This window comes from Haplochromis burtoni, unplaced genomic scaffold (genome assembly GCF_018398535.1).
Source record: "Haplochromis burtoni strain Fernald_Lab_line unplaced genomic scaffold, NCSU_Asbu1 Contig_151, whole genome shotgun sequence".
Lineage (NCBI taxonomy): Eukaryota > Metazoa > Chordata > Actinopteri > Cichliformes > Cichlidae > Haplochromis > Haplochromis burtoni.
This window is the reverse complement of record NW_024582512.1, coordinates 256801-271938: the sequence shown is the minus strand read 5'-3', so window position 1 is coordinate 271938 and position 15138 is coordinate 256801. Positions and strand designations below refer to the sequence as shown.

The following is a 15138-nucleotide window of genomic DNA, read 5'->3' as shown; positions in this document are numbered from 1 at the left end:
TTCACTGTGTGCCAGCTGTTTCGTGTGAATCTTATTACTTGTAATTTTTATATAGTTTTACCAAAATGTCAGATGATGTAATGACTACATATATCTTTGATCAAATTCCAAAAATAAGCAAACACGGGGCTAATGGGACCGATTGTACCTGTGAGCATGGCCCACATACTCCGGGGTACAAAGATGGGGAATCACTCACCCCGATCTGTCCTGACCATCTGTCTTGCCAGTCTGGTTCGTTTTTTTCCCTTCTTGAATTACACCAAAGACACGGGCTTCAGTTCAGTTGCGTTTCCATTCAGAGACCACATGTTTTATTGCCCTCATTATTTTTGGGTTTTTTCATTTAAACAAAGGATTGATGGGATTTTTTCCCTCTCTTTTTTTGTTTTGCCAATTTCTTGTGATTTATTCATGCCTCCGAGCCGCCGAGTAGCAGGTGGGATGTGTGACTGTCATAAAACCAATGATATTATCTGACTTAGACCCAAAACGTTTGTCGTGTGGTCTGCCCCTTAATTTTCTCGTGTTCTCCCAGCTGTAAATGTGGTCGATGATAACTAATAATATTCAGCGATGGCAAAGGTTTGGCAATTGAATTTCAGAGCGCCCTCAATTGTGTTGTGATGATGACTCATGGGTGAATGTTGGATGCATGTTTCTGCATTGCTGTAGTGTTTTACTGGCTTACCTTACAGATTGTTTCATATTAATAGATTTCTCTAAAATTCGCATTAGAAGATGAGTTATGAAGACATTTCTAAATCATGTGTCCTATCCAACAAGTCCAAATCCAACAAAACTGAAATGTCTAGCATTTAAAAAGGAACATTTCGGGGTTGCAGGGGGTCACTGTTACTTTAAATCACAATGAAATAATTTAGCTAATGTAGCATTCAAATTGTATTTTCGCTCCAAATATGATGACTACGACTCACCCTAGCAATTTTACAATATCTCTTTAAAGATACACCGTTGCCTCCCCCTGCATTAAGATGTCCAAAATGACCGCTTGTCAAGTCACATCAGTCAAAGTTAATTGATCCTTGTCATCCTCTGGCCTTGTGAACCTCCAAGTTGAAGTCAATGGCCATTGTGTTTGAATCATGCCCTCCATTTTAAGCATTACTTGGAATTCAGCTAATATGATTGTGTGACGCATGTCTTGAGGAAGGATGGCAGCTGTGATGTGACGCAAGTAGCATTTTTGTTAATTTTCCATTTAAGAATGGGTCTTGGGTGCTAATAATGGGGTTGTGTTTTTATTCAGCAATTGAACTTCAGTGGGTCTGAGAGTAAGGAAGGTGAGCTAAGGTTTCCTTATGTATTATATAGCTTTTATAGAAATTTGAACCCTGCACTCACCTGTACATAATCCAACAACATGTCACAAAAAAGAGTTTTAGTTTTTTGTAGTTCGAAAATCACAAAGCGTACATGCACTTCGGCACAATATAAATGGGTCAGCAAAGGGAAAGGTAAACAGCAGTAGACACTGCTGTAGATAAAGGGTAGTAGTTTTTAAGTTTGGTTTGGAAGATGGCTAAAAGCTTCTAATCAGATAACAAACCCTGAGATACCTCACAGGATAGACATCCGTACATCTGAGAGAGTTTTCTGTGCATGATTAATTATCGTGTAATAAATGTACATTTTATTAAACATATCTGTTTAACTATTTGTTAACACGGATATCTGATCAATCATTTGGCAACAATGGCAAAAACTCAGTGCATTTATGCAGGTAGACATGATCAAGGTGGTCTTTTGAAGTTCAAACTGAGCATCAGAATTGGGAGAAGAAGGGAGATTTGAGTGACTTTTGATGTGGCATAGTGTCAGAAAGCTCAGATCGAACCAATTTCTTAAATTTCTAGATTTCTTTAAAAAATAGAACTTGTGTAAATTTTTGGACAGTGTCTGGAGATAAAAGTAGAATAACCAAACACGGGAATAAAAAAAAGGAGTTGGTATAGTTGTCCTTAGCAAGGTTAACTTTTTTCTTCCATATTTCTCCTTCAATTTCTGGCATCAGCTTTCCAACATTTTTGACCACTCCATTTCAAATGACCCAAGCTACAAAATTCTTTCTTGCATATATTGGCTATCTACAATTCTCAAAGAAATAAAAAGAAAAGATTTGAGTAAGAGGCATTCTGGGTGTCCATTGATATCTTCTCCTCGAGTCGTTTCTTGGTGGATTTGCTAGTGCGGTTAGGAACGTTATCCTTTACATTAGATCAGATCTTGCTCAGATTTTGGACAATATGATTTAAACAATTAAAGAAATCATGTGTGTGTAATATGTGCCCTTCTCTCCCTTCTTCCATTATGCAGACTGTGATGATTTGCTTGTATGTTTTTCAAGCAGTCCCCTGTATTGTGTACATGCTTGCAGCTCTCTTAAATGTCAGTGAATTTCCCGCTTGGTTTTGCTCTGACTTTGTCACCTTCAGAGCGTTGCGGCTCATTTCTTCTTTTCACATCATCTTAACTTCATTTTTCCAGTGACTGTCTCATAATCAGATTCCGATGCTTGTCGAAGCTCACCAAAATAAAATCTAGTGGTTATCCTTTTCAATATTCCCACCAATAGACATGATGTTTGTCTAGTTTGAATCACATATGTATAATAACAGATCCTGGGCACTAACCCCATTTGGCAGTTATTGGTTCACGGTCATTCTGCGCAAACTGAAAATATAAAGAGATGCAGAATATTTTACATAGTCCCTGAAGGTTTTTGATGTAGACTTATATATGACTGGATATAAAACCTCAGGACTTATTTGGCAGCTGAAATTTAAACATAGCTGTTTCTACCGACAAAGTTCAGAAGGTCGGCTGATAATTTTATAATATTTATGCTATTTTTCTATTTTTTCCATTGAAATATTCCATTGTACACAGATTTTCAGGCATATTGAGTGGAATAATCTGAAATGGGCATGACTGAAATGCAGACTTTCAGCTTTAATTCAAGGGGTGTAATAAAAGTGCATTGCATGAACTGCATAGGAATCATAGCCATTATTATGCACAGTCCCATATAAGAATCGTGTGAAATGATAAGTATGCACCTTGTGTTTCTCATGTGATATTTTGCTCATATAGATGAATTTACACAACTAATGTCAAACTCCTGACTCAGGAGAAAAGAGAAAAGATGAGCAACAACCAGTTATTCAATTAAACTTTATTCACAATGCAGCCATGTTGAGGTGTGTGTGTGTGTGTGTGGAGGGGGGGGTGACAGCTGGGAGTAATCAAACATGATGAGAGCAAGGGGAAGCAAAACTAAAACCGTTAACATGGGACACAGACTGTCAAAGTAAAGCAGGAAACATAACACAGAGACAGGGACTTGATGGGGGACTAGGCTTTACAAAGGTAAGATGAGTTCAAATTAAACCAATTAACAGTTAAAATCAATACCATGTTAACTTAACAAACTTTGTCAGAATTGATTTAAACCCAGATGTTATGTTATATAATCTGTAAAAGTGCAAAACAAACAAACCCGGGATAGTACATGTTTGCCTATTACAGAATACATGTGAGATATGGCTAAATCAAAACAAGAATGTCAACTAAGAATATGGACAAATGGTGTTCTCACCCACTTTGTCACAGGACCATTATTCCAGCCATACAACTGATCATCGGTTTTCCGCTGATGACTTGTTGCCAGGATAGAGAACATTTCTCCTGCTTACTGTCAAGCTCTTAAGGAACACTAACTGATTATGCTTGCATTTCTTCATCCTGCTTGATAAGTTAAACACATTTTAATCTGGGAGTTGGTCAATATGTAGCCAACTCCCTTACAAATGCTGTTAAACTGGCTCTGACTTGTTCACACAGAGGCTGCTACTCTGTATATCATCCTGGCTGATTTGGGGATTTATTACTTTTGTTCGATAGAACCATACAGACGTGACTGCATCAGATTTCTTTTCTTTGTAGCTTTGTAGTAAACATATGTTCACTTTAGTTATTGTTTAATGAATCGTCTTGGTATTAAATGAAATGTTAAGTTGACTTACACAATAGACATTACTCTTTGAACTGGTTTTGAATTGGGATCCGTAATGAACGCTTTGGCTCTCACCACCTTCTACTTTTTTGTAAACCCAAGTCCTGGGGGCTCTAACAGAGGACATTGTGTGCTCATATGGTAGAAATATACAGTGGTTTGAAAAAAGGTCTCCTGGAGAAAAGTTTTATGATCAGACGAACAAACATTACCCTATTTGGCCACAATGACAAGAGGGGTGTTTGGATGAACCTGAGACTTTCATACCTGAGAACACTTTCAAGCATGGTCATGGTAGCATCGTGCTCTAGAGCTGTTTTGCTGCCCTTAGTACCTGTACATTATGAAAGTGGATGGAAGAATGAAAAAGGACTATCTCCAAATTCTTTAATTTCACTTGAAGTTAACAGCTAGGCACTAGACATTGGTTTTAAAATGGATAAAGCAGGCTAATATTAAGTTTCTGGAATGGCCTTCCTAAAGTCATGACGTATTTACATTTTTGAAAATTTGTGCACTACGCTTACAAGCTGCCTCAGATTCATTGTTACACTCTCCCACAGCCTAATAAACATGTGGAAACTGCAACAGTTTGTCACTCAACAAAAGTGAAATGAATTGCACTGAATGATGGATTTTCTCTAATCTGTGTTCACAGTAATGACAAAACCTGATAGCAGATTAGGAATAATCATAAAATATTTGTTTAGTTAAGGTAAAAAATTTATGTTATACATTATATATATATATATAAAATGTATAACATAAATTAACATAATAAAGACACTAATGAGGTGAAGTGTATTTCCGAGGTCATTCAACAACCAAGGAGCCCTGACAGCAAAAGCTCGGTCGCCTGCTGGTGGGAACAGTGTATCTGCCTGAGAATATGAAGCTACGTATTGGTTGGTAAGAGAACAGCAGTTTGAGGAGTTGTTTTCCATTTCCACCGACGTATTAATTCAGCTCCAGTGACACATCTCCACAAATATCAGGACAGATACATACAATTATTTGGCAAAAATGAGCCGAAAATGAAATTCAAACTAGTTTTTTCTGTGACATATCAAATCTGTCAAACTATGCTTTTTTTTTTTCTTAACCTATTCATCATCACTGAGGTCACGCCGCTTTCCTGTTCATCTTTGACACCCGCACTTTTTGAGAATAAAGGCCTTTTTAGACGAGAATGTCACTCAGTTGTGCTCTGCAGCGATTGTTATGCTGCGCACGTGTTTGTGTGCGTGCAGATGTGAGACCGTGTCACATGAGGAACGGCAGACAAAAGAGTCGTGTGGCTGAGGTTCATCAGCGCGGACGCAGGGTTTGTGACGCTGGACTGGCCGTTTTTCCCTTTCACCCTCTGTCTGTCTCACACCTTTCATATCTCCAGCTTATGGTGAAAACAAAGACTAACCTTTATTTTTTAGGCCAGTGCCGATATCGGCATTTAAATGTTTTATAAGAATAAAAAAATTTGTTATAAAGTACAATGAAGCTACTGTAAAGGCAGTGTCCATACTTTATTTAGCTTTAAAGGCCTGCTATGCCTGATGACGTTATCTGCGTTTTTTCTTCTACGTTTGTGTGTGGCAGTGAAGTTTTCAAATATTATCGCTCCTAGTTCACAGCGGTCACAGTGGGCATCACTGCAGGGTGAGATTGTAACACCTCGCAGATGTCAGATGATCTGACACACACAGACACACACAGACACACACACACCTGCAAAGTGTGAAACTTACTGAGCCGAATCTTCACAACATTTTTATTGAATTAATCACCCGTTGATGTCATATACTGACCTTTACCAGAGCAGGTCAGTATATGACATTTTTTAAGTGTTAGACAAAGCAGACGCATAAAGTTTAGGTTACAGTCTTGCTAAAAGAATGGCACAAGTCATCTACAGGTGGCATTTAAATGGCTTTTAAGCTTTTAGCATTTTATGTTTTGCAGTATTTATGTTGTTGTTGTTTTTCCATTTCATTCAACTTTGAATAATTTTCAGTCTTGTGCTCTTATTTATCTTTTTATCGCTTGCTGACAGTTAATTATTGTCTTCTCGTTATCACTGTTTTTCTTTAGGGCCATTAAAAGAAAAAACTATTTTTCCAATGAGCTTCCTGCTTGGATTCCAGGTTGACAGCACCTAGGGAACATTTGTCTAAAGAATGACAAATAAGGCTACAAAAAAAACAGAGACTCTCATCTCAGATTGTCTCTTCCAGTAGTGCTTGTCCTCCACCTGCTTCCTTCTTTTCATTCTTGCCTCTTTTTTTCTTCTTTTTTTTTTTACATCAGTTTTAATTTCCATGCATGCTTAAAATCTGCAAACTGAGGAAATTAAGAACATTTAGGACATTTCTGTGCACTAAAAATAGCTTACTATTGATCTATAAGAAGGCTGAATGAGTTACCCAAAGATTTACTCTTAGCTGTAATAAATAAGCTTTTCTCATATGTTTTATTCACATCAGTGTTTGCATCCAGGTTAAATCACATTTCCATAATAGAAATGGTAAATGAAATCTCTAGCTGCTAGTACTGAATGACAGCGTAAATGCATCCATAACCAGAAAAACCAAATATAATCAGATTTAAATTAAAGATGAGCCCAAGTAAAATCAAACATCGCCTCAACACCACCATTTGTGATGATTTAGAGATCTAACCCGTTAATTAACATTAAGTATGAAAAAGAAAGAAAAAATAAAAATCAATAAATGAAGATGGTAATTACAACCCATTAAATGTGTTTTTTATGATATTTTTAGGGAAGGCAGAAAAAGAAACAGTAGCATAGAGTGGAAGTTTAAAAAAATCTAAGCTTTAAATTCAATATCTGTCATTTTTATCTTGTTTATTTTAACTTGTCCTGTTTTCTGTATTGTATACAAATAAAGTAAAACAAACAAAATAGCCGTGAATTCGGTAAAAGATATTTAAAGGACTTCAGTATCTCAGTTTCTCTCTTGCAGCAAAGGTACCCCCTGAATGCAATGCTGCAAAGTCAATAACCTACCTCGTTTTGTTTTGTTTTTTAATTATGTTAGTATCAGCCTAAAGCACTTACAATCTTACAACACACCAAATGTTTTCAGTGCTTTTATAAAGTTTTCCGATAATAATTGCTGCCTATGTTAAACATTTGTCTTCTGTAATAATGTGTGAGTAATGAGTGCATACTCAAACTTGATATTACTGCACAAGAGAAATAACTCCACGTACGTCATCGTCATCAATCCGAAAGATGATGACGCGTGTGAGAGGAAGGGAGGCAGGTTGTTGGGTGAACTAGTGTCTAGGGCTATATAAGGTCCACTCCCAAAGAGCGAAGAAGAAAAGAACACAAAGCAGACTGATAGAAGCAGCTTTCCCAGTTTGAGAGTCTGCAAGAGCATATTCCTGACAGAGAAACAAGGAAGCGAGCGGGATCTGCAGCACACATCAGACCTGAGCCCAGCTGACTCCCACCTGTGCACCTCAAACCAGGCAGTTTAATTTCAGGACAGGTGAGCAATGCTCTGGAGACTGACTCTCGCCCTGGCTGTGGTGTGTGTCGGCAGCATGTGCAGCTGTGAGAATGCTGATGTGATGAACAGACTGATCGTACCGAGGGACTATGGGGTGAAACTGTGTGGGAGAGAGTTCATCAGAGCGGTCATCTTCACCTGTGGTGGCTCCCGGTGGAGACGGTCCACGGAGGGAGACTTGGGTGAGTCAATGCTGCTACACTTTCACTAATTGTTTCATTTGTGTGCACTAATTAAATGTATGCAGACGTGTTTAAAACTACAGTGAATGGTGGAGAGCTGTGAAGAGTGTGAGGTATTTATTTATCATTAAGACCAAAGATGCTCCACAGGTGGAGGACTGTGAAAGACTTCCTGTTAAATTTTGACCTATGGCACTTTGGAATGAGTTCAGGCTGTTTTCATTAGTTGATGATGCCTGATACATGTATAGCACGACAGTTCAGCACCACAGTCGGCTCCTTTTAGTGAATACTCTCCATTATTCTCCTAGTTTCTTTGTCTTTTCTGGCCTACAGTACACTCCTGCACTAATTTCCTGATTGCATTTGAGGTCGCTGATCTTTTTTTTTTCTATCTCTAGATCTGTTCCCGTGGAGTTCCCTCCCTGATGTTAAAGTGGAGGAGAGTCAGCACACCTGGCAACGTGATGCAGACCTCGCAGAAAACCACTCTCCTCTCCGCACTGCCTCCTCTTACTCCCTGGCAGACCTCTTGGCTCTTTACGGGTCCACAGGTGACAGACAGCAGCAGCAGCCACCGCTGAGTCTTCCCGCCCCTCTGGGGGACTCCCATCTGTCCACAGCTGCAGGTGAGCAAGACGGGACCCCGGGTTCAGCTGACTGGATCCTACCAAGCAAGAAGAAGAGGAACTTTTCACTTGGTGTGGCAGGGATGTGCTGTAACCAGGGCTGCACCAAGAATGATATTGGACGCTTGTGCTGAGGCAGGAAGCAGGGTGGGTGGGTGATGGCACGAGCTCGATCATGGAGCCATTATGATGAGCAGTAATGGACAGTGTACAGAAAACGTCTGGTGTTGATTAAGCTGTTCCCACTCGTGCTGTAGTGTACAAGAAAAACATTCCCCCAGCTTCACGTCGTCTTCATTCTCCTCTCTCCTTTGTTTAATCCATCTGTACGTATTATATGTTGTTATCTTTGTCAATAAATTTTAAATACTGTAATATATGACATATTGAGCAGCATCAGATTTTTTTCTGTCTATATTTTGGCCTCTCGACTCTCAGACCACATTCATGAAATGCATTCATACTAACACTGGACAGTATTGTACATTAATGTCATTTAGGAGGCCGGGAACTTATTGCTGGCCTTGTTCACAGCATTAAAACACCCTGATGATTTTCTCTAAACAGCCCGAGGATAATACTCCACAGGAGCAGGGTTTTTGTCCTTTTAACACTGTTGCACCCACCTAAACCCATTCAGCCTCAATAAAATAAACATAAAAATATCTCAACTCTTGCTGGCAATCATGGAGTTTACACATTAACTTCACATTAAAAAACGCTCTTAGATGGAGCTACGGCTACTGTATGACTTGTCTACTAAAAAAGCACAAACACCTTACATATATAAACTTCACATCTTCAGATATTCACATGTAAACCAGCAGAGCACAGTTTAAATGGCAGCTTTTTCTTAACCCTGTCTGAAACAAACTACAATTAAAAACAAATAAGGAAAAAGAAACACCAGTTGAATTTTTTGAGCTTTTTATGAAAATCTTTGGATACAAAATGATACACACTTCACAGAAGAATCATATTTGATATACATACATCACAATAATACTGGTATGGAAAAAGATAACTCCCAAATGTTTTGCAATTTAAAAAAAACAAAAACAGAATAAACTGACAATCGTCAAGTATCATGAAAGAAATATTCAGGGTGCCTAATAGGAGGTTAAAACACAGGAGAACACACACACATTTAAAGTGTACACTGTCTCATTGCTAATAATACATTTATTTGAGTTTCACACCAGAAAACGACTTGAAAAGAGAGCATTTGGGATTAAAAACAAAGAGAAAAGAGTCTGTCTTCCACAAACATTCACCGACAGTCTTAAACCTAAAAAGAAATCATGTAACACACAAGCTGGATCTTTAAATAGGTGTCGAAGTATAAAACGAAGACGTGACCACAAAATCGAATCAGTTTTCCTGATAAAAAGCACGACTGGCAACAAGTCTCCTGCAGAAAATAAAGGCACTTCCCATCATTACTTTCCCTCCAGGTGCAAAAAAAAATCAACTTTACATCACTTTACATATCTACAAACTGCACAAGCTTAAAACTTCATACTGTATTATTAAAACACAACTGTTTATTAATAAAGGTTTCACAAAGTAATGGCTGCTTTTCACTGAAACAAAAATTACACTGAGTTTATGATAGTTTGCGGGTTTTTTCCCCAATGCCTTGTGAAATTTTAACTCTGACCTCAATGAAATAGCATAACCTGCCCCTTATAAACAAGGAGGCGGCTCATTCCTTCAGTCGCCTCACAGGTTCTCAGCACAGACACATTCAAAACTGTCACTTCCACTGTAGAAGCAGAAATCTCGTAAAGATCGCGATGGCGGGTCCCGTCCTTACAGACAAGGATAAAAACCCTAAAAAAAAATCGATATGGGCATCGGCAGGAAGAAATCTGCTCATTCAAGTAGAGCTGCTCATGAGCACGTGCACTGGGGTTCAGCTCTGGCGATTTACGCCCAGTGATGTGAAGACTGCAGAGCCTTTGTTCCCTCATAGTCTCTTTGCTTATGCAAAAAAAGACTTTCCTGCTTATTTTACATCTTTAAAGGTACACAGTAACTGCTGCTTGTTGGTGCTTGTTCTTTTCACATTCTTGGAAAAAATACTGACTATCACACTGAAACTTTTTATCGCCTCTCTCAACGTTTAAAACGCAACACGTGCAAACACATCAAAGAAAACAATTGGTCCCAGGGTGAAATCTTCCTGAAAGCACCGGAAGTGTAGTGTACTCATTCATCAGTTCATGGGAATACTTCATGCGACCATAGGAAGAAGACTGACATCACTTATAAGCAGCCTCGCTTCTGTCAGTCTGCCCCAGAGCAGCTGTGGCTACAACTGTAGCTTGCCTCCACCAGTGTGTGAATGTGTGTGTGAATGGGTGGATGACTGGGTGTGTAAAGTGCTTTGGGTCCCTAGGGGGGGACTAGTAAAAGCGCTATACAAATACAGGCCGTTTACCATTTACCATCACTTCAACTCCAAACTGCAGTAAATCAGATGCTTTGTTGTTTTGCTCAGGTCGGAGAGGACTGACTCACGCGAGTCAACGCCTAAAGGTCAAAGGTTCACGGATCGATGCTCCTCATCTGTCTTCGCTATCTCGTACAGTCTCCACACTATGGATCAATGTCTTGAAAGTAGGCCGCAGTTTAGGGTCATTGCTCCAGCACTCCATCATAATCTTGTGAATCTGGGGAGGCATCAGGACAGCATTATTTACACAGTTCTAAGAAAACAAAAGCGATTAAGTGTTACTAATGAAGCCTTCTGTAAGAACCCAGCAGTTTTAGGGGTGAGCTATGGAAGCTAAAAGCTCCAACACACTACCAGCAATGTGTATCTAATAAAATGGCTGTTGAACACAAGCTAAACTGTGTGTGCATCTTACTCAAAGCTTCATTTTACACGGTCATCTGGGTTAGTTCAGTGTCGTTGAGATATATGATTTTCATCTTAGCTGATCTTAATCCTCTCAGGATCTCCAGGCCACTGAGGACTATGTTTAATAGGTTCTTTACTCCACATGAATTTCTTATGTGAGACTCACGTTGTTAAACATCATAAGCAAGTTATATCTCTGTTGGCTTTGAACCACAAGACATTTTATCAAAACAATGAGCAGCTTATGGTGAAGAAAGTAACAGACCTGTGTAGGACACTTATCAGGAGCAGGCAGCCTATAGCCATTTCTCAGGAGGTCAATCAAATGGTAGACAATCATCTGGCCCTGCTTCTCATTGCCCATTTTATTCATAAAGACCTAAAACAGAAGAAAATTCATTTGGTCTGGTTAAGAAGAAGCAGTATGTTTCAAATAACATGAAAGAAAAATGAAGTGGTTCCTGTTTTTGAGTACATCGCGCAGAGAGGAGTGCTCAATCAACTGATTCTTTAAGCCACGCTGCAGCCTAATTACAGTGAGTTGTTTTCCAAATCAACTGAGCAATTGAGACAAGTGACCAAGAAATTAAAAGTAAAATGAGGGAAACACTTAGCAGAACTAGAAAAAAAACACAGTACCACTGGTGGGCTGCAGTTCTTGTCGCTGTAAGTGAAGAGTTCATAGAGGACGACCCCAAAACTCCAGACGTCTGAAGCCACAGAGAACTTGCTCTCTGTCAGCGACTCAGGAGCGTACCTGCAAGACACCACAGCACATTCAAGACTCAAGCATATATAACGCAATCCATACACAGATTGCATATAAAAGACGGACATTACACCAAATTTGAAGCCTCAACTTGATGTTGCTAGAAACAGAAACCGAGGACACTGCAGGCTCAAATCAAAAGCTCAAACCAATCAAAAAGTAGCCAAACCATAGAGATTCTCTGATCTTGTCTTTTACTCCAGTTAATTTCCAAAGTTAATATCACAATATGATGTTAAACTTTAAAGAAAGACCATTAAACCACGAGCAAAATGTTTACTGAGGTCATACAGGAGGAGCAGTAGTGTTGTTTTCTCATAGAGTTCTATACAATCAGACTTGATTCTGCGTCGCCCCCAGCTGGTAGTTATCGGGAAAAAAACTATGTTCAATTAAGGCAGATCGGAAAGTCACATCCATAAAAACATTTTTTAAAAACACAGCTGTCTATTAAACGCAATCAAACGGAGATGAAGTTCTGACCGAAGACCATTTAAAGTGGATGCATAAAAACGAGTTCTAATCTTTGCCTCCGTGTGGATCATGATTTTACTTAATTGCGAATTTTTAAATCTCACAACTGTTAGAGTATTTAAAGAAAGGAAGTAACAGCTAGTAAAAGCAAACGATATTAAGATAGGATTAAGCGTGGTCCTCACCAGAAGATGGGGCTTTCCCCAGGCTCTCTGACAGTGTAGTAGTCTTTGTCCTGAGGAAGCACCTTGGTCAGACCAAAGTCACCGATCTTAACCCTCATCTCGCTCTCCACCAGAATATTTCTTGTGGCCAGATCTCTGTGAATGTAACGCTTAGTGCCAAGGTAGTCCATTCCCTGGAAGGAATTCATGTGTTACACCAAATGCATACATTTTGCAGCAGCTCCGAGAAGAACTGTGAAGAAGCGTTTTGCAAGAATCTCTGTATAGCACTGTGTTACCTTGCAAATCTGTGAGGCGTAGTGCAACAGTTTCTTGGAATCAAATCTGTCCTTGTGTTTGATGAGATAATCTCTCAAACTGCCATAGGGGAGATATTCCATGATCAACCGTAGGTTTCTTCGTCCTGCAGAAAAAAGGGAGTTGAGTTCGCTACTAGAGAAAGAGAATACGATGTGAGCGGTGGAGCGGAGGCCTCGCCTAAAGTGGGTTTTCTGAGCTAATTCAGATTTATTTGTTTCATTGGGCATGGTCACTGACGCCCCAGGCAGCAAATGTGTGGAAAACAGCATAATGCATTAGAAAATGTGCCGGGGTGGGAATATTAAATCAAGAAACAAGCAGCTCACGGAAGTTTGCATTAAATAAAAGAGAAAAAAAAGAAAAAAGTGAATCTCTCGTCTTGACATTATTAAGGAAAATTACATAACATAAATATACAAAAGAAACAATATTTTATACCAAAACAGCAACATTTACTAACTTTAATTATAAGCTGAAATAGGACCAACAGCGTTTAATGTTTTTACTGTAATCCAGTTTATCCAAGTCATAGGAGATGACGAGCAATGCAAGTTCAAGTGCACAGTAATGTGAAAAAGCACTCGGCTGATTTCTTTAAGTTTTTGCCTACAATATTTGTCAAACTTAAAAAACCACATGATCAAACACTTTTTGATATTACACAACAATAACCTGAGTAAAGACAAAAAGCAGCTTTTAAATAATGATTTCAATGATTATGGAAGAAAAGCTATCCAACAGTACCAGGTCCTGTGTGGAAATATTTATTAATTAATTAAATAACCACATTTTTTGGAACGCTGAGAAGATGAATTGAGGTTGGCTGAAACAGCTCAAAAAGCAACACGTCCCTTAAAAACAGCTACGAAACAAAACCACTGACGTCTATCGATGTTGAAATGGATCAGTGGTGGACCTCGCCAGGACTGCCATACTTATCAAAATTACTCCAAGAGTGCACGGTTATCTTTGTCTAATATTTACATTTGTTGGATGATCTGAAACATTTAAGTGTGACGAATACAATCTAAGAAATCAGAAAGTGGTTACTTAATGTTTCACAGCACCATAGAGATCAAACAATGTGCTCATACCTGCACTGTAGCACACTCCCTTGTATTTGACAATGTTTTCATGCTGAAGTGATTTAAGGATCTCAATTTCCCGCTCAAAGTCCCTGAGGTGCTCAGCTGTACTGTGCTGGAGTTTCTTCACAGCCACCACCTCCCCTGTGCTGTCCTGCAGCGGGTCGTACCTGCACATCTCCACACTGCCAAAGTTCCCCTGAAGTGTGAGATGAAACGGACAAGAAAAACACATTTTAAAAGAGAAATGCTATCATTTCCATTTATAATAAATAATTAGCACATAATAGTATTTTTGGATCTTCACCAATGGAAACAAGGAAATGATGAGCCGGTGGAAAAATAATAATTGACTATAAAAGCTGTTTAGAAATGATTTTGTTTATATACATTACATTTCTAATGACATGAAAAAGTTACTGTATTTTTCAGTCAGGTAAGTCAAACTTCCTCCACTTCCGTACCATTGATTCATTAATGTTGAATTCTCTCACAGCTGCTCTATTCCTATGTTGTTGCAGTATATTAATGACTAACCTCGTATTGCGGATGGATAATCTCCGTTGTTCTCCTGACTGAAGTTTGGTCTGTTTATAGCATCATGCCATGCGATTGCATTTGTCGCTAACCATCAGGAATCCTCAAGTTAGCTTTTATCGAGTGGAAAAAAGTTAGCATTCATCCTCTAGCTTCACTGTGTTTATGTTATGCTAACAATTTCAGTAACCCTACAAAAGTTACTGCCGTTTAGTTTCCTGTCTTCATTTATGTTGGAAGTGATAGCAGAGCTGTACCTTTTAATTCTTTCAGAAATCTCTCAGTCAGAACATGCTATATCATATTTAGGTGGAAACTAGCGAGCTAACATCCTGCTAACTTCTAACGCCATTAAATTGAATAAATTCTGTTTTCATGGATGCCTTGATGTTAAACTTAATCGTTACACCTCAGGTGATCATTTTATTAAAGATGAAAGAATTTAGACAGTGTTTAACTCTCAGTGATGCCGCAGTGTTCGTTTGACTTTGGGACCTGAAGGGACGGAGTTTTGGACCCAGATTACTCTACGAGACTCC

The 15138-nt window shown here is 38.9% G+C and overlaps 2 protein-coding genes across 3 annotated transcripts in view; one reads left to right on the top strand and one right to left on the bottom strand.

Annotated features, from left to right (window-relative positions):
- The first annotated feature begins 3323 nt into the window (after positions 1–3323).
- Positions 3324–8765, top strand: rln1 (relaxin 1). 2 transcript variants are annotated; one of them, XM_005931846.1, is made up of 3 exons: positions 3324–3390; positions 7606–7754; positions 8156–8765. In XM_005931846.1, exons 2-3 carry the CDS (start codon positions 7607–7609, stop codon positions 8515–8517), a joined length of 510 nt encoding a protein of 169 aa, XP_005931908.1. In that variant the 5' UTR covers positions 3324–3390; position 7606; the 3' UTR covers positions 8518–8765. The 2 variants fall into 2 exon arrangements, with proteins under 2 accessions (XP_005931908.1, XP_005931907.1); XM_005931845.3 differs by lacking the exon at positions 3324–3390 and having other exon boundaries at positions 6941–7754.
- Positions 8766–9293: 528 nt separating this feature from the next.
- LOC102308097 (tyrosine-protein kinase JAK2) overlaps positions 9294–15138 on the bottom strand; it is a 51600-nt gene continuing 45755 nt past the window's right edge. The window contains exons 19-24 of the mRNA XM_042224810.1: positions 14072–14261; positions 12956–13080; positions 12678–12850; positions 11889–12006; positions 11515–11628; positions 9294–11058 (exon numbers count right to left, since the gene is read on the bottom strand). Coding sequence (XP_042080744.1) covers positions 10951–11058; positions 11515–11628; positions 11889–12006; positions 12678–12850; positions 12956–13080; positions 14072–14261 — 828 coding nt within the window. The 3' untranslated portion in view covers positions 9294–10950. The remainder of the gene's footprint in view (positions 11059–11514; positions 11629–11888; positions 12007–12677; positions 12851–12955; positions 13081–14071; positions 14262–15138) is intronic.